At 42.8% G+C, this 18,414-nt stretch overlaps 1 protein-coding gene across 6 annotated transcripts in view; it reads right to left on the reverse strand.

Annotated features, from left to right (window-relative positions):
- Positions 1-18,414, reverse strand: part of ajap1 (adherens junctions associated protein 1) — a 237,146-nt gene that overhangs the window by 111,289 nt on the left and 107,443 nt on the right. For all 6 annotated transcript variants that reach the window (XM_078425014.1, XM_078425015.1, XM_078425012.1 and 3 more), the window contains exon 3: positions 2,236-2,323. In XM_078425014.1, the coding sequence (XP_078281140.1) occupies positions 2,236-2,323 (88 nt within the window). The remainder of the gene's footprint in view (positions 1-2,235; positions 2,324-18,414) is intronic.

Below are 18,414 nucleotides of genomic sequence, written 5' to 3' on the forward strand. Positions count from 1 at the left end.
ACAGACAAATTCTTGATTGGGACGGGTGTCCAGGGTCATGGGGAGAAGGCAGGGAAATGGGATTAGGAGGCAGAGATCAGCCATGATTGAATGGCGGAGTGGACTCGATGGGGCGAAGGGCCTAATTCTACTCCTATAACTTGTGAACTCGTGAGCTTGTCTTTGGGATGTGGGCGGAAAATGAAACACCCTGTGCAAACATGCGGTCATGGGGAGAACGTGTAAAATTCACATAGACGGTACACCTTGTCAGAATCGAACCGGGTCTCTGGCGCAGAGGGGAGTGTTTCCACTTACCATGCTAGTCTGCCACGCTACTTACACTGATCGTTCTTACCTCATTTATCCGTTTATTACTCTTTAGGATTTAAAACAAACCCACATTATTCCAAGTTTTAACTTCCTACCTTGCATCTCAAACATCACCCTGTCACCCTGAGACAATCTGCACATTTCACCAATAAATCTTTTGTGTGTGAAATAAGTTGCTTTCAAAATCCCAAAAGCATCACCAACATTTGTATCATTTAGGACTTCATTATAAAAAGGAGATGAGAAGCTTTTGGAAAAAACGGAACAAATAACAGAATGATATGCATGTCAGAAGGTGACATGTACAATTCTCCACCATTTGAGCTCCAGATGATTATTTCGACTGCAAAACTACATGATTATTTCGGACAGGTGGAGGCCTTATTGCAAGTTCAGGGGAATGGTGATAGAGATCAGATTTTTAATTGGAAGATAGACACAAAATGCTGGAGTAACTCAGCGGGTCAGGCAGCATCTCTGGAGAAAAGGAATAGGTGGCGTTTCGGGTCGAGACCCTTCATCAGATCTGAAATATCGCCTATCCCTTTTCTCCAGAGATGCTGCCTGACCCATTGAGTTACTCCAACATTTTGTGTCTTCTCTTCGATGTAAACCAACACCTGCAGTTCCTTCTTACAGATTTTCTAAATTTGGTGGACACCCAAATAGACCCAGACAGATAAAGAAACAAAAGAAGTATTTATTCACAAAATGCTGGAGTAACTCAGCAGGTCAGGCAGCATCTCGGGAGAGAAGGAATGGGTGACGTTTCGGGTCGAGACCCTTCTTCAGACTGAAGAAGGGTCTGAAGAAGGGTCTCGACCCGAAACGTCGCCCATTCCTTCTCTCCCGAGATGCTGCCTGACCTGCTGAGTTACTCCAGCATTTTGTGAATAAATACCTTAGATTTGTACCAGCATCTGCAGTTATTTTCTTATATTAAGAAACAAAAGAAAGCACCTTAGATTATCCCCAGATCTTTCATATCACTTTGAGGTTTGGGATTAAATTCTAAACTGGAACAATAAAAACTAAGATTGCTGACGGCATTAATACTATAAGAAAACGAAGGTTGTAAATGCATGTGTGTCCCTTTTAATGAATGCAGTACATAGCACAGGATGCCCACTAAATGGCAGTCTCTCTTAGAGAAACTGGAATGGGTGGTGAAAAATCATGTTGTTATAGTAGTCACAGAGAAAACAGGCACTTTGGCCCAACTTGCCCATGTCGACCAACATGCCCTATCTACACTAGTTCCACCTGCCTGCGTTTGCCCTATATCCCTCTAAACCTGTCCTATCCAAAAGTTTTTTAAATGTTGTGTTAGTGCCTTCCTCAACTTCCTCCTCTGGCAGCTCATTCCATATACCTACCACCCTTTGTGCAAAAACGTTGCCACTCTGGGTCCCGTTAAGTCTTTCCCCCTTCACCTTAAACCTATGTCCTCTGGTTCTCGATTCCCCTACTCTGGGAGAAAAGACTTTGCATTTACCCAATCAATTCTACAGCAAGAAATTTGTTCTGTGGTTTAAACTGAAGCACATGGTCTGGAACAGTTAACGTTGTTTAACAACACCATGATACATCTAACTGAAAATGTGCTTCAAAACCTAACAGCCAAAACACTCTTCCCCTCATCACTAATACTCATCCAGGATGAGAACCAAAATAATCAACAAAAGGTAGTGGAAAAAAAAATGATAGAAATCCCAGTCATTCAATATCTGAAATAAATCAATATTTTGACTGTCACCTTTCATTGACAACCAATAACTTTGAATAAGGATTCACCAAGATGTCAAGCCATCGGCGTCACTTTGAAAGAACTGACTAATGGAGTTGTATGTCTAGCATTCTTCTTTTCAATCACAGATAACCGGTATTTATAGCTTTATCTTAGCTTGCAAAGAATTTACTTACCAGTTTTTTAAAACCAACGTTGTTATCAAAGCAGCAACAATCATGATGAGAGAGACTGTGATGGTAATGATCTGATGTACAGCCAAACCTAAAGATTAAAAGAAAATAAAAATACTGCGTTTAATGTCTGTATGTCACCTCAAATCATCGATGCATTTTCTCCAAGGACTTGAACATTTTTCTACTCGAGCCAAATACATACTGACATCAATTATGAAAAGCATTGTAATAATGATTTCACCGGCTGGGGAATTACCAAAGATCCAGGTAGGAAAATGAAGAAATGGGTCAGAAAATGTCTTTCTACACAGAGGATCATTTGAGCATAGTAGACTTTATCATCAATGCATACTGAGGAAGAAACTGTACCTGCATTGGAAATTGAAAGGTAAATGTGTATATGGGTCTAATGTGTGAACATTTGTCAATTATTCTGTTTCAAAATTTGGAGAAGATCCTCTGCTAGCCCCATTCTTCTGAATGTAACCACGGTGGCGTAGTGGTAGAGCTACTGCTTTACAGCGCCAGAGACCCGGGTTCGATCCTGACTACGGGTGCTTGTCGGTATGGAGTTTGTACGTTCTCCCCGTGACCTGCGTGGGTTTTCTCCGAGATCTTCAGTTTCCTCCCACACTCCAAAGACATACAGCTTTTTAGGTTAATTGGCTTGGTTTAAATGTAAAATTGTCCCTGGTAGTGTTAATGTGCGGGGATCACTGGTCGGTGCGGTCTCGATGGGCCGAAGGGGCATGTTACCGTGCTGTATCTCTAAACTAAAATAAACTCAACTAAAATGTTAAAAGAAAGAATAAAATAGCACCCTGTCAAAATGGCAATGGAAAATGTGGTAAATCTCTCCAGAGATATTGTGGAGTATTAGGGTTATCATAGATAATCTAATTGTAAGACTGGGCCTGAGGTGGGCAGCTGGAGAGATGGGATGTGAAGAGGTCACACTGGCACAATGGTTGTCACTGGTGCAGGTATAATATCCAACAATCTCCTTGAACCCATTGATTTCCAAGATCCCACTGGAAGAAAGGTTTTGATTTGGAACAACTATTTCCACATTTGGAATTTATAATTAAGTCTTAGCGCATTAAAAATACAAGACAAGTGCCAACCCCTCAGAGATTACTGGGTATATCACAAAGGGACAGGTCATGCCCAGAGAGGCAGTAGACCTCAATGGAGCTATGGACACAGGAGGATAAAATGGAGTTTAAAAAAAATAAATTAATCATAGACAAAACCTGTGGGTTTTGATGGTCAAGTAGTTTTGTTAATAAGTACAGAAATAGGTACTGAAGTGAATATATAAATGAACATACAGTGAATGGTCCTCCTGTAAACTAGGAGATAATCCTGATCTTCCCACCTACCTCATTGAAGATAGTGGACTTTTTCTCCGAAAGCGTAATGCTACAATCCCGTAAAACTATATTCTGCACTCTGTTATTTTTCTCTTTAGCACTGCCTGTTGTACATGTGTGTGGCTTGTTTGTACGTATGCGTAGTATGATTTAATTTGACTGGCAAACAGAAGCTTTTCCACGGTATCGTGTTATATGTGACAGTGATGTACCAGTACCAAATCAATAGTGAGCTAAAGGTTTTTAAAAAAAAAACATATGCATCGATAGCTAGCTATATCTAGTTATCAGCATAGGCAGAGAGGGACATTGTTATGCAAAGCCAGGAATTAAAAGGGTATCAAAAAATTGACTTAATAAGCGGCAGAGAATTAATTCATTATTCAAAGAAGTAGATAAGTTCACATACACATGAACAGATCTTTTGACATTGCTCACGATGATTCTGGGTCTAGAATATGATTGTAATGCATAGCTGCTAATTTGTCATGACCCTTTAAGACTGCTTCATGTGGTCCCTGTGGTGAAGTCTAATTAAGAAAACATAGATAATTATAGCTACTCACAAATGCATTGTCATAAATTGCCGCTTCAAGGTCTAACAATTGAACTGCACCTGGAATATAAGATTTTTAAATATTTTTAAAAAAAGAAAATATGAGCTGGGGGGGAGAGTGATCAGACTGGTGAAGCCGTGCTTGAAGTTGTTTACAGGTTTCTGGAGAAGATTTCACAGTTCAGAAGGCGGCTGGCAGTTACTTGAGTTTATTCAGAGTTTAAAATTCGCGAATCAACCACGAAAACAAACTGAAGACTGACAGTCCATCAATTTCCCCGAACACTGGAAATGGAGTTTGTTTTCGGCTTGGCAGCAATGTTTTCCTCCTGCATTTTACCCTGACTGCCCTAGGGAGGTGTCAGTAAAATTTCTCAGGAACATTTTATGTAAGTTTTATTGAACTTTTGAAAGTCATCGAATCTCCTCTCTTCCGTTCATTCAGAAGCCCCGACTGAAAGTGACAGGAATCCTCTGGGTTTAAGGCTGTGCCAGTAAAAATAGGACTTACCGAGTATTTGAGCAGAGAGGAAAACGTTAACATTTCAAGCTGATGACTTTTCATCGAAACTGGGAAAAGTTAGAGATCAGCAGGTCTAAAGAAGCAGTAGAAGAGGGCAGTGTACAAGAAGGGGAAAAGGAAGGAAATTGAAGCGTAATAATTGAATAAATTAAACGAAACAATAATTGAACAGAGTTCTTTAGTCAGAGGTTGATGAATCTGTGAAATTCATTGGCACAAAGGCCGTGGAGTCCGTTAATAGATATTTTTATGGTGAATATTGACAGATTCTTGATGAATATGGGTGTCAGGGGTTATGGGGGGAAGGCAGGAGAATGGGGTTGAGAGGGAAAGATAGATCAGCCGTGATGGCAGAGCAGACGTGATGGGCCGAATGGCCTAATTCTGCTCCTTTGACATTTGAGCCTATAAGAAGAGAAGATAGTGTGAGGTAAAGGAGGATAATAATAAGACAAGGAAAGATGCAAAAGTTCTAACATGGAGCTTTACACATGTTCTCTCCTCCACTCCTGTTATTTTTTTCCGTAATCTTTTACATTTCTCAGCCCTGATAAGATATCAAGCTGGAGTAACTCAGTCTGAAGAAGGGTCTCGACCCGAATCGTCACCCATTCCTTCTCTCCAGAGATGCTGCCTGTCCCGCTGAGTTACTCCAGCATTTTGTGTCCATCTTCGATTTAAACCAGCATCTGCAGTTCTTTCCTACACAAGATATCAAGCTGATATGTTGACTTTGTTTCTCTCTGCAGATGCTCTGCAGAACCTGACCTGATGAATATTTCCAACATTTAATTCTAGCAACAGCATTATTTCACTGCAGGGCTGTTTGTCTTTCAAGGTTACTGACTGCAAGTGTCTGGTCTGCATTGTGAATGGAAGCCAGTGGCAGCAGACTTACTTGTACAACAGAGCTGCTTCGTCTGAAAGCAAACTCATTGCCAGTGAAACTACACAACCGAACCTGCTTATGAAATCGCAAGATCGACTGTATTTTCAAAACTCGTCCTCCCATTCCCAACAGGGCAGCATGTTTATTTGATCAAGAACAAAGCAAATGTAAAGGAGGTGTATGTAGAGAAAAAAAGATGTTGGGGCGTACACACACAAATCCTCAGCGGAGTCTGAACAAGCTGACAAGACAAGCGAGAAGCACAAAGAATCCTAATGAATAGTACCGAGATTGTTATGCTAAGATTCTATAAAATATTGCTTTAGGCCCAAATTAAATATTGAGTTTAACTCCAGGCACCACATTTTAGAAAAGGTACCAGCACACCAGGGAGGAGATTAGTATTACAGCAGGAATGGAAGGCTTAGATCACTTTGAAAAATTAGGCAGCACTTCAGGTGGCGTTGTGGTAGAGTTGCTGCCTTACTGCAGAGTCCCAAGTTCGATCCTGACTAGGGTGATTGTCTGTGCGGAGTTTGTGCGTTCTCCACGTGACCTGCCTGGGTTTTCTCCAAGAACTCGGGTTTCCTCCCACACTCCAAGGACGTACAGGTTTGTAGGTTAATTGGCTCGGTATAATTGTAAATTGTCCCTGGTTTGTTGGTGTATGGGGACCGCCACTCAGCGTGGACTCAGTGGGCCAAAGGGCCTGTTTCCACGCTGTACCTCTAAACTCAACTACACTAAACTAAACTCAATTTGTTCCTCTTTGTGGAGTAGAGGTTAAAGATAGATTTGATCAAGGTGCTTAAGATTATTAACAGCATCACTGAAGTAAATAAGAAATAAAAATGGGAATGATGTGTAAACCTGTGGATGATGAGGTATGTGGGAGATGTCAGGATTGTGCATGGTGAAGCAAATGCATTGGAGGACTGGGTGAGTGATTGTCTGATAATAACTCACAAAGATGCAGTGTTATATATACATCACCCGACCAAGAAAAATTAACTGAGGGTCGCATTAACACGAAGAGAGCCGGAGGGTCCTCTTATTATTTTTCTAAAGGTTCATTTTTTGAGTGACAGACATCAACGACAAAGTCAGAAGGTGGACACAAAAAGCTAGAGTTTGAAGAGGCTGAAGGTGAATAAAGTCTTCTCCTCTGACGCTGGAATGGAAACTAGATGGCAGAGCCAAGTTTTGGACAATACTGCTCGGACAGGGTGGAAATGATTGCAGAGGCAAGTGGGCTGACCCTGTGTTAGATGCACTGTGGTATGAGATTAAACCAAGAGAGTGTGGACTTACATTGCACAGCCATAGCTCACAGGTGTCGAGCGAGAAAGTTGCCAGTACCGGAGAAGAATATTGCATTTAAGTGAAGTGTTTGCAACGGCTCAGTTCCTGCACTGAAGAACATTTTCTGCAATGGCACAGTGCACAAGAAGCCTATGGGAACAGCAATTCAGCAAATGGTATTGACAGTAAAATGATATGCGGAGAAAACTGCCTCAATGGAAATGAATAACCTTTGTGCACAGGAGCCAACCGAATGGAAGCCTGAGGTTGGAAAATGCTCACAATGCTTTTATTCAGAAGATGATTCAGAAATATAGCCCACACATTTCAATAATGGCGTTGTGCTTCACACCTTCCTCCCTCACAGTTCGTTCCCTACACCCACACCATCCACCAAGCATGTAAACAATGAGTCTCCAAGTCAGCGTGAACTGTGCAGAAAATTGACATCTTCTCTCCATCCTCCGTGAGGACGGCAGGCCATAAAAGAACAGCTTTGGCGTTACTCATTCATGAAATGTGTATGTAGTTGACCGGTAATAATAATAATAATAATAATGCATTACATTTATATAGCGCTTTTCAAACACTCAAAGACGCTTTACAGGGATTTCTAGAACATAGAGAATTGAATAAATAGATAAATAAGTAAACGTACAGAAAAAGGAGACAGTAATCAATTACTGCCCTTGAGCGGGTGACAGTGAGAGGACCTCTTGAACGGTTTTCATTCACCATGATGGTGGTACTCTCTCTCGGTCAGCTCAGTGGGCTCAAGGACTTTATCACAGCAACAGTACAAGAACTGGCTATATATTTCAAAGCAAAGATGATGTGTGATGATGTGTGGCTTTCAAATGTGTCGGATACTCTGCCCCTTCAAGATGGGTCATAGAGTCACACAGCGTGGAAACAGGCCCTTCGGCCCAACTTGCCCACACCGGCCAACATGTCCCATCTACTTTAGGCCCCTCTGTCTGTGTGTGACCCATATCCCTCTAAACCTGTCCTATCCATGTACCTGTTTAAATGTTTCTTAAACATTGCAGTGGTACCTGCCTCAACTACCTCCTGCGGCAGCTCGTTCCATACACGCACCATCTTTTGCGTGAAAATAATTCCCCTCAGGTTCCAACTAAATCTTCCCCCTCCCACCTTAAAACTATGTCTCGTCTGGTTCTCGGTTCCCCTACTCTGGGCTGAAGGCTCTGCGCGACTACCTGATCTATTCCTCTCGTGATTTTGTACACATACTGGTGCTTAGCAAGGCCAACCACCATCTTGGAGGTGGTTCCACATTATAAGGTCTGGTGGTGGAGGGAATGTTCAAGGCATTCGTTGCTTTGTCTTAAGATTGCGTTGAGCACCGGGTGGCACCAGCAGCAATGGCTGCCCTGCCAATGGTCTGTCTGTCCCTTCCTTCTTTGTTGTTTTTTCAGCATGTGTTAAATGTATGATTTAGCATGTTTTATATGGGGGTGGGGGGTTGGGGGAAACTTTTTAAAATCTCTTCCCTCGACAGAGATGCGATTTTTTTCCCGTATCGTATCTCCGTCCACACTGCGGCCTAACATCGAGGAGCTGGCGGCCACTGCCGGAGACCGGCTTCGGGAGCTTCAACCATGGGTGCCTGCGGACTTACCATCGCGGAGCTGGCAATCCCTGTAGGGGATCGACTTTGGAGCTCCAACAGCGGGAGCCTGCGGACTTTAACATTGTGGAGCTCGCGGTCCTTGGTTAGAGACCGATTTCGGGAGTTCCAGGACGCAGGAGCTTTGACCGCCCCGACGCAGGAGCTTCAAGCGCCGGCTGCGGGAGCTTCGATCTCCCCGACTGCAGATGGTTTGACTGCCCCGACCGCGAAAGTATAAAGAAGAAGATTGGACTTTATTGCCTTCCATCACAGTGAGGAATGTGGGGGAATCAGCTGTGGCGGATGTTTATGTTAACTTTTATGTAGATGTGGGTCTTGTTGCTTTTTATTTTAGTATGGCTAGATGGCAATTCGAGTTTCACTGTACCTCAAGTCAAGTCAAGTCAGGTCAAGTTTATTTGTCACATACATATATAAGATGTGCAGTGAAATGAAAGTGGCAACGCCTGCAGATTGTGCTAAAACTACAAAACAGAATAGAAAGAACATTTTTAACACAAAAAATAAATTAATACAGTAAATTAAATTAGTCCCTGGTGATATGAGAGTTAACAGTCCTGATGGCCTGTGGGAAGAAACTCCGTCATCCTCTCTGTTTTCACAGCGTGACAGCGGAGGCACTTGCCTGACCGTAGCAGCTGGAACAGTCCGTTGCTGGGGTGGTAGGGGTCCCCCACAATGTTGCTGGCTCTGGATCTGCACCTCCTGATGTATATAATTGGTACATGTGATAATAAACTGATCCATTGAACTTCTGTTCTTGGTGCGGTGCTCATTCAGATAAGACAGAAAGTATAAACTTTTGTTTTTAACCAAAGGCCTTGAATGGAAAATGTCAGTGCATTTCATCCAGATCTTCCCAGCATGGAAGCAGATGAAGGGCTGATCAGATCTGTCTCCAGAACTTAAAACGCCAGGCTTTATCTTTCAAAAGCAAAAGAGTTTTGAACTGAAATCAAAACCTTCGCATTGAAAATTGGCAATATCTTGAACTTTTGGAAAATTTACAGTCAGGAAAAAAGTTTATTAATGTGCCTCACTGGGGTACCAATTGTGAATTTACATGATGTTTGGAAGTAGCATTGAGTGATCACAAGCGTCTTACTGACTTCTTGAATCATGCAGCATAGAAAAAGAATCATTCAGCCCACCATGTCCATGTGAACCATTGCGTAGCCAACCAAACTAATCCCATTTTTAGTTCAGTTTAGTTTTAGAGATACAGAGCGGAAACAAGCCCTTCAGCCCACCGAGTCCACACCGACCAGCGATCCCTGCACATTGACACTACCCTACACACACTAGGGACAATTTACACTTATACCAAACCAATTAACCTACAAATCTGTACGTCTTTGGAGTGCGGGTGGAAGCCGAAGATCTCGGAGAAAACCCACACGGTCACGGGGAGAACATACAAACTCTGTACAGACAGCACTTGTAGTCAGGATCGAACACGGGTCTCCGGCGTTGCAAACGCTGTGAGGCAGCAACTCTACCGCTGCGCCACCGTGCTGCCAGCACTTCACAGCACTCAGTCCATGGTTTTCCACGCACTGGCAATTCTAGTCCTTATCCATGTACCTTTTAAATGTTGTGTGAGTACTTGCCTTTATTATCGTATCAAGTAGTGTGTCGAGATTGCAACCACCCTCTGCCTCAGTTAAATGCATGTCCTCTGGTTTTAGATGTCGCCATTATGACAAATGGTTTCTCACTAACCCCCCCCCCCCCCCTAATCAGTGTCCATCGTAATTCGGCATATTTCTTTCAGGAACCCCCTCAGCCTCCTCAACGCAAAGAAAAGCAAATCCAGCCCATCCACTCTCTTCTGACAACTGAATCCTGTCATCCCGGGCAACATCCAGGTGAATCTCCTCTCCTCCCTCCCCCATGCAATAAATCCTCTCTATTGTGTGGTTACCAGAACTACACACAATAATTTTTTGTAGCCTGACCCAAGTTTTATAACAGTACTAGACCAAGTGGACCCGTTGGGCCCAAACCTCTCCTGCATTGCTGCAGCACCCTCTCCTACCCACCTCCCCCCTCCCTTCCCCACTTCCATTTCCCCCTCAACCCCCCCCCTTATCCCCCCTCCTCCCCCTTCCTCCCTCCCCCCTCCCTCCCTAGGAGATAGATTTAAACTTTAAAATGAGAACACCGATTTCCGAAAAATATAACACCGATTTCAATAAAACTACTTGCTTTACCATGAAAGCGACGACGCTGAGGAAGGTGGGCCTAAAATTGTCACGCTATCATGTACCGTTTTGGCTGTAGTTCGATCACAAATAAACAAACAAACGAGAGTTTTAGTATATAGATACAATGACCTCCATGCTCTTGCATTGTATCCCGCAGTTAATGAGGGTCAGTGTCTCCGAAGCATTTATTTTTGACAACTGAGCTACCTGTGCTGCACTTTAAGAATCTATGGACGTGTACACCAAGGTTCATAATTCCCTAAGGCCTACAATAGGTGGCGCAGCGGTAGAGTTGTTGCCTTACAGCACCAGAGACCTGGTTCGATCCTGACTACAGGTCTGTAAAGAGTTTGTACGTTCTCCCTAGATCTCCAGTTTCCACCCACACTCCAAAGACGGACAAGTTTGCAGGTTAATTGGCTTGGCATAATTGTAAATTGTCCCTAGTGTGTGTAGGATAGTGTTAGTGTGTGGGGATCGCTGGTCGGCGCGGTCTCAGTGGGCCGAAGGGCCTGTTTTCCTAAACTAAATGAAAAACTAAACAAAAAAAATCATGGTGTACGTCCTGCCCTTCAAAATGCATCATCTTACACTTGTTGGGTTAACTTCCATCTGCATTGCACTATTCAATTTACCAGCAGATTAGTTTGTTCTACCCAACAAAGATGATCCCTTTCACTATCACTACCAATGTGCATTCCAACTGCAAACTTACCATCATTCCTCTTGTATTCATGTATTGATGTACATAACAAACAGCTGGGGTAACAAACATCTACTGACCTCGGCGTCTAGCTTTGCAGTCTTTGAAAGCACTTGAATATTTGAATCTGATTTACATTTCGCTAATGAATTGTTAATCTCAATAGAAATTCGTATCATAAAGTAAATAGTGGTTAAAATGATACAAACATATCTCACGCACCAAACACTTTCGCAACGTGATGCCCAAAAATAACTCATTGCTTTTAGTGAAAAATAACAAGGAAGTTATTCAGAGATGAGAAAATAAGCTGTGGTCCCTGTTCAGGAGCATTGTCCACTATGTTTGAAATAGCAAAGGCAAAGTTTCTGTTGCAGACGTGTCAGGACAGAAATGGAATTCATTACCAGAGACGGCTGTGGACGCCAAGTCAATGGATATTTTTAAGGCGGAGGTCGACACAGTCTTGATTAGTGAGGGTGTCAGGGGTTAAGGGGAGAAGGCAGGAGAATGGGGTTGAGAGGGAAAGATAGATCAGCCATGATTGAATGGCGGAGTAGACTTGATGGGCCGAATGGCCTAATTCTGCTCCTAGAATTCATGAGCTTATGAAGTGCAGTAGGTACAGAAATGCTAAAGGTATAATGTCTGTGTCAAAATGACGGCAGGCAGAAATAATCCTTCCTGCTGCAGAGCAAAAAAAAAGAGCGTCCTGACTAGAGTGAGAATGGCCAGTAGTTAGCAGTGCAAAAGAGGGTTGGGATACAAGGCTCAACCCTGGGTGACGGGTGGAACCAGGTGGAGTGGAGTTTGTGGGCAGTTGGAACCAGGTGAAAGGAGTGGATGGGAAAGGTGAATAAAGATAGAGGAAAACTGCGTGCATTGATGAGTGTATTTGGGAGGATGTTCAACATCATTGGGTTATAAAGGGAGCGGGCTTGCGGGGAATGGAGGAAATAAATGTCAAGAGAGAGTCAAGAGTATTTTATTGTCATGTGTCCCAGATAAAACAATGAAATTCTTACTTACTGCAAAACAACGGAATATGTAAACATCGTACATTGTAAACAATATGATAAACGAGAGAAAAAAAGTTCAATGTGTATATATACACATACTCACAAGTACACATACATGTGTGTGTGTGTGTGTGTGTATATATATATATATATATATATATATATATATATATATATATATATATATATATATATAGAATGCAACCCCTTCACCCAGAGCACAAAGCCAGTCCTAAGACAGCATTGCATTCCATCGCATTGCAAACTTTTCACCCAGAGACCAGTAAAACCTGCAAGAGTGAAGGACATTCGTCCAGAGTACTCTACATTCCTGAAAAGTGTGGTATGGGGCTCCAGGGGGCAGTACATTCGAATATCCATTCATCTCCATCTACTCCACAAATTTCATATCTTGAAGGCTGCTTAATCTTATTAATTTGAAGGAATGCAACCCTAAAATGACACATTATGCCTCCTTTTGGCAAGTGTTTGTCTTTAAAAGACATTTGGCCAGGTGCATGGAAAGGAAAGGTTTAGGAGGATATAAGCCAAATGCTGGCAGTGGGACTAGTGTGGATGGGGCATCCTGGTCGACATGGACAAGTCGGGCCGAAGGGCCTGTTTCCATGATGTTTGACTCAATAACGCTACGACCCACTTTGAACTGTATTAACAACAGTGAGACTGTAATTCATTGATATGGGTTATTGAGGCCATCAAGAACAGGACGAATACATAGCCACAATTACCCGTTGACATGTCATGTTATTTTGTTTAGAAGCCTGCCTTGCTCATTTATCAATCTTTTATATTTCACTGAAGTGAATCCTGTTCATGTTGCATAATGTCTTTTTCTTGTATTTCAGAAGATTTTACAGGAGATGAGACTCTCTCTTTCAAAGCTATAATCTTTCCAAGGCAAATAACATTATGTGAAGAAGACTGTGATCATCACACGATGTAATCATTAAGGAACTGATGGTCCATCTATTTGCTGCTAATCTTCTGACTCTCATTTCCAATTCATGTTCTGCCTTTCTAAACCTGTTGTTAGATTCTGTTATGTGCACTGGGCTGGTGTTGGAACTTTAATGCATCACTCTTTGTACATATATATATATATATTGCCGACTGGCACCAGATCTTCTGACAGTGTGTGTCAGAGTGCACGGCGGTAGAGTTGCTGCCTTACAGCGCCAGAGACCCGGGTTCCATCCTGACTATTTTTTCCCCCCCAGTTATCATATCATATCATATCATATATATACAGCCGGAAACAGGCCTTTTCGGCCCACCAAGTCCGTGCCACCCAGCGATCCCCGTACATTAACACTATCCTACACCCACTCGGGACAATTTTTACATTTACATTTACCCAGCCAATTAACCTACATACCTGTACGTCTTTGGAGTGTGGGAGGAAACCGAAGATCTCGGAGAAAACCCACGCAGGTCACGGGGAGAACGTACAAACTCCTTACAGTGCAGCACCCGTAGTCAGGATCGAACCTGAGTCTCCGGCGCTGCATTCGCTGTAAAGCAGCAACTCTACCGCTGCGCTACCGTGCCGCCATTGTACAGGAATTCACATTTATTATATTAAAGAAAAGAAATGTGCAATTAATTAAATTGGATATTTTTTCCAATAACACAGCAGTGTATCAGACAAGTATAACTGACATAATGTACAAGTCTTTGCAGGTTAATAAGCTGCACTGGAACCGGGTGATTCCTGTCCAGGACTTTTAGTTTACTGCAGTCGCGCAGTAACACTAAGGCATGTTTGATGGAAAGGTGTGGGAGGGTTAATATAAAACATCAAATGGGACACTGTACATTTAAAGCCTGCAAAAATGCCACGAGGCATTTCGATCCTGACTGTGGGTGCTGTCTGTATGGAGTCTGTAACATTCTTCCAGGGACAGTGTGGGTTTTCCCCGGGTGCTCTGGCTTTCTCCCACACTCTGAAAACATCCAGGTTTGTCGGTTAATTGGTTTCGGTAAAGATTCAAAAATGTCCCAAGTGCATAGTGCTAGTGTAGGGGAACCACTGGTTGGCGTGGACTGGGTGGGCCGTAGGGCCTGTTTCCACGTTGTATCTCTAAACTAAAATAAACTAAAGGAAACTAAGTCTGTGGGAATTGTTTAAGGACCAATTGATTGAAGTTCAGAACTGGAATGTTCCAGTGAGGAGGAGCAATAAGAATGGCAAAGAAAGGGAACCTTGGACGACCAAAGAGGTTGTAAATTTAGTCAAACAGAAAATAGAAGAGCATATAAAGTTTAAGAAGTTGGAATCAGGCGAATCAGACAAACCACAAAATGGTTTGATGAAAGAAAGACACAAAGTGCTGGAGTAACTCAGCAGGTCAGGCAGCATCTCTGGAGAACATGGATAGGTGACTGGTCCTTAAACAATTAAGGGAAGAGCAGGAAAGAAAGCTGGGAGAGAGAAGGGGCTGGACAAATCATGACTGGCGACTGGTGGTCCACTCCCCTAATTCCTCGGTTCGATCCTGACCTCGGGTGCTGGAATATTCTCACTTACAAAGAACACCTAGAGGTGGCAGAATGGCACAGCTTGTAGAGCGGCTGCCTCAAAGTATCAGCGACTCGGGTTCGTATCTGACCTTGGGTACGGTCTGCGTGGAGTTTGCACATTCTCCCTGTGACCACGTGGGTTTCCTCTGGGTAGTTCGTTTACCTCCCACATCCCAAAGGCTTTGTAGGTTAATTAACCTCTGTAAATTGCCGCTAATGTACAGGGAGTGGATGAGATAATGGGCTAACGTAGAACTAGTGTACGGATGATCAATGATTGGCGTGGACTCGGATGGCCCAAAGGCCCCATTTCCATGCTGTGTCTCTAAACTAAACTAAACTACCTCCTGAGGTGGAAACCAAAGATCCCAGGGGTTTGTTTGTGTTTAGTTCTGCCATTAGTTCATTTAATGCTCTTTTCTTGATTCCATTCACGGGAGTGCTTTCCAGATGGAACGTTTGTGTATTTTTTCAGAACAGTGCAAGCTATTTGTAGAAACTTTGTGCTCCTGTTTCTGACTCAACTGGAGGTACAACAAGAACATGTTTTTGTGTTAATAGCTTGAATGTGTATTTCAACAACATATTTAAGCTTTTGCTGAGCGTGTTACATTGTGTGTACAAAATCATGAGAGGAATAGATCGGGTAGAAGCACAAAGTCTCTTGCCCATAGTAAGGGAATCAAGAACCAGAGGACATAGGTTTAAGGTAAGGGGTGGAAAAGATTTATTAGGAACCTGAGGGGTAACTTTTTCACACAAAAGATGGTGGGTGTATGGATCGAGCTGCCGGAGGAGGTAGTTGAGGCAGGTACTTTTGCAATGTTTAAGAAATATTTAGACAGGTGCATGAATAGGACAGGTTTAGAGGGATATATATGGGCCAAATGCAGGCAGGTGGGGCTAGTTCAGATGGTGCATATTGGTCGGGTGGGCAAGTTGGGCCGAAGGGCCCGTTTCAATGCTGGATGACTCTTTGACTATGAATACAAATCTCTTCTCAATTAATTACAAAATCTTGTCAAGTCTGAATTATTAACTAGTTTTTTCCACTGGTAGAATTTGGATTGATGAAGCGAGTCAAGAAATTTCCCTTGTACTAATAATTTTTATCTTCAGCGTGGATAAACATTTCACCAAAGTTTGAAAAATGTAATTAAGCTGTCCTTTGAGAGCGGTGTGATTTCAGACATATTTTGCAGTATATGTAGTGACAACCTCCCATCATTTGAAAGGTCTGCAGGGTGAGCTACCATTAGTATTTCATGTAGCTTTAGGAAGTGTGCAGAATTGTTACATCATAATTACCCGATGACAGAATATAACAAACATATAAACTTTAATTGGAAAACAACAAGCACTGAAGTTAATTATAGAAGAGCTTCAGTATGTCTAATGTGTTTTACTCACTTTGTCCCATAATTAAAAACAATTGTGCTGTAGCTATCCAATAATTGAGGATTTGGAAAGATTTGCTTGAAATTGGCACGGTGGCGCAACGGTAGAGTTGCTGCCTTACAGCGCTAGGGATCCGGGTTCGATCCTGACTACGGGTGCTGTCTGTACAGAGTCTGCACATTCTACCTGTGACCGCGTGGGTTTTCTCTAGGTGTTCTGCTTTTCGCCTACACTCCAAAGACGTACAGGTTTGTAGGTTAATTGGATTCTGTAAATTGTAAATTGGCCCTAGCATGGTAGGAGAGTGCTTGTGTATGGGATCGCTGGTCGGAGCAGGATCGGTGGGCCAAAGGGCCTGTTTCCGTGCTGTATCTCTCAAGTCTAAAGTCTAAAATGTCATTTCTAGAAAACATTGAAATGTCATCCAATAAGATTTGAAATGTCATTACACATTGCATTGTCCTTCCCCACCTCCCCACCAATAAAGGTTCAAAGACCGACAGGGCTGGGGAAACTCAAAAAGAACCGCCTTTCATGGCCTCAGCCCACACAAGTGCTTTTGAGTTTACTGGAGTAAAGATGTGATTACAATTAAGTAAATGCAGCGGAGAATTTGTACACAGCACGGGCCCACAAGAACCAACATGATGACTGTTTCAGCTTTGGCTTAGTTTATTGTCACGTGTACCGAGGTACAGTAAAAAGCTTCTGTTGCATGCCATCCTGTCAGCAGAAAGGCCATCCATGATTGCAATCAGGCCATTTACAGTGTATAGATACACGATAAGGGAATAACCTTTAGTACAAGGTTTTGCGGCAGCGACTCCGATAAAGGGTTAAGGACTCTGAGGGTTAAGAAATGTTGCTGTACGAGAAGGGATTTAAGAGTGTGGAGCGATTGTAATATGTGATTGTAGATCTGCTTCTGTGGCTAGGAAGCAAATAGTCGCCTGGGTTGGGCGCCATCTTGTCATGAACAGATACTTTGTATTGATTCTTTGTAATGATGTTGCTTAGAATAATTTTGAGGGATTGATACTCAACTAGTTAATAAGGGCAACAATTCGGAGTACCTGCCTTGACTAATGCTCACCACTTAAGCTCCCAGAAGGAGATCCAGTCACTTTGAAAAGAGACTTCAGTTCATGAATAAGATGCAACATGTTTCATGGTTAATAATCTCTTCTTTTGCCAATGATGATGTGTAATCGGATTAGCACTGGGAGAGGAACGCGACACCTCACTGCGTTGCAAATGCAAACAGCTGGTGTTCGGGGAAAATGAAGAGATAAAATGACCATTCCTGTACAGGCAGAGAAAGAAAACACTTGGTGCAAAACTTCAACAGTTTCTACAACTGGAAGAGAGGTGCTTTTAGTCATAACTTTCACATAATGTAGGGCAAAGGTGAGTTATCACTATTAATCACTGACATTGGTATTGGTTTGTTAATGTCACGAGATGCAGTGATACCAACCCAACAAACCAACCTCCCCTCCATTGACTTCCAGGCAAAGATGGATAGATAGATTCTTGATTAATGCAGGTGTCAGGGTTATGGGAATGGGGTTAGGAGAGAGAGATAGATCAGCCATGATTGAATTCACAAAATGCTGGAGTAACTCAGCAGGTCAGGCAGCATCTCAGGAGAGAAGGAATGGGTGACGTTTCGACCCGAAACATCACCCATTCCTTCTCTCCTGAGATGCTGCCTGACCTGCTGAGTTACTCCAGTACTTTGTGAAATAAATACCTTCGATTGGTACCAGCATCTGCAGTTATTTTCTTACACAGCCATGATTGAATGGTGGATTAGACTTGATGGGCCGAATGGCCTAATTCTGTTCCTATCACTTATAACCTCATGACTCCATTTACACTTCACACTGCCTTAGAAGGCCACCAGCATATTCAAGGACGAATCTCGCCCCAGTCACTCCCTGTCCTCCCCTCTCCCATCAGGCAAGAGGTACAGAAGTGTGAAGATGCACACCTCCAGATTCAGGGACAGTTT

This window comes from Rhinoraja longicauda, chromosome 30, assembly GCF_053455715.1.
Source record: "Rhinoraja longicauda isolate Sanriku21f chromosome 30, sRhiLon1.1, whole genome shotgun sequence".
Taxonomy (NCBI): domain Eukaryota; kingdom Metazoa; phylum Chordata; class Chondrichthyes; order Rajiformes; family Arhynchobatidae; genus Rhinoraja; species Rhinoraja longicauda.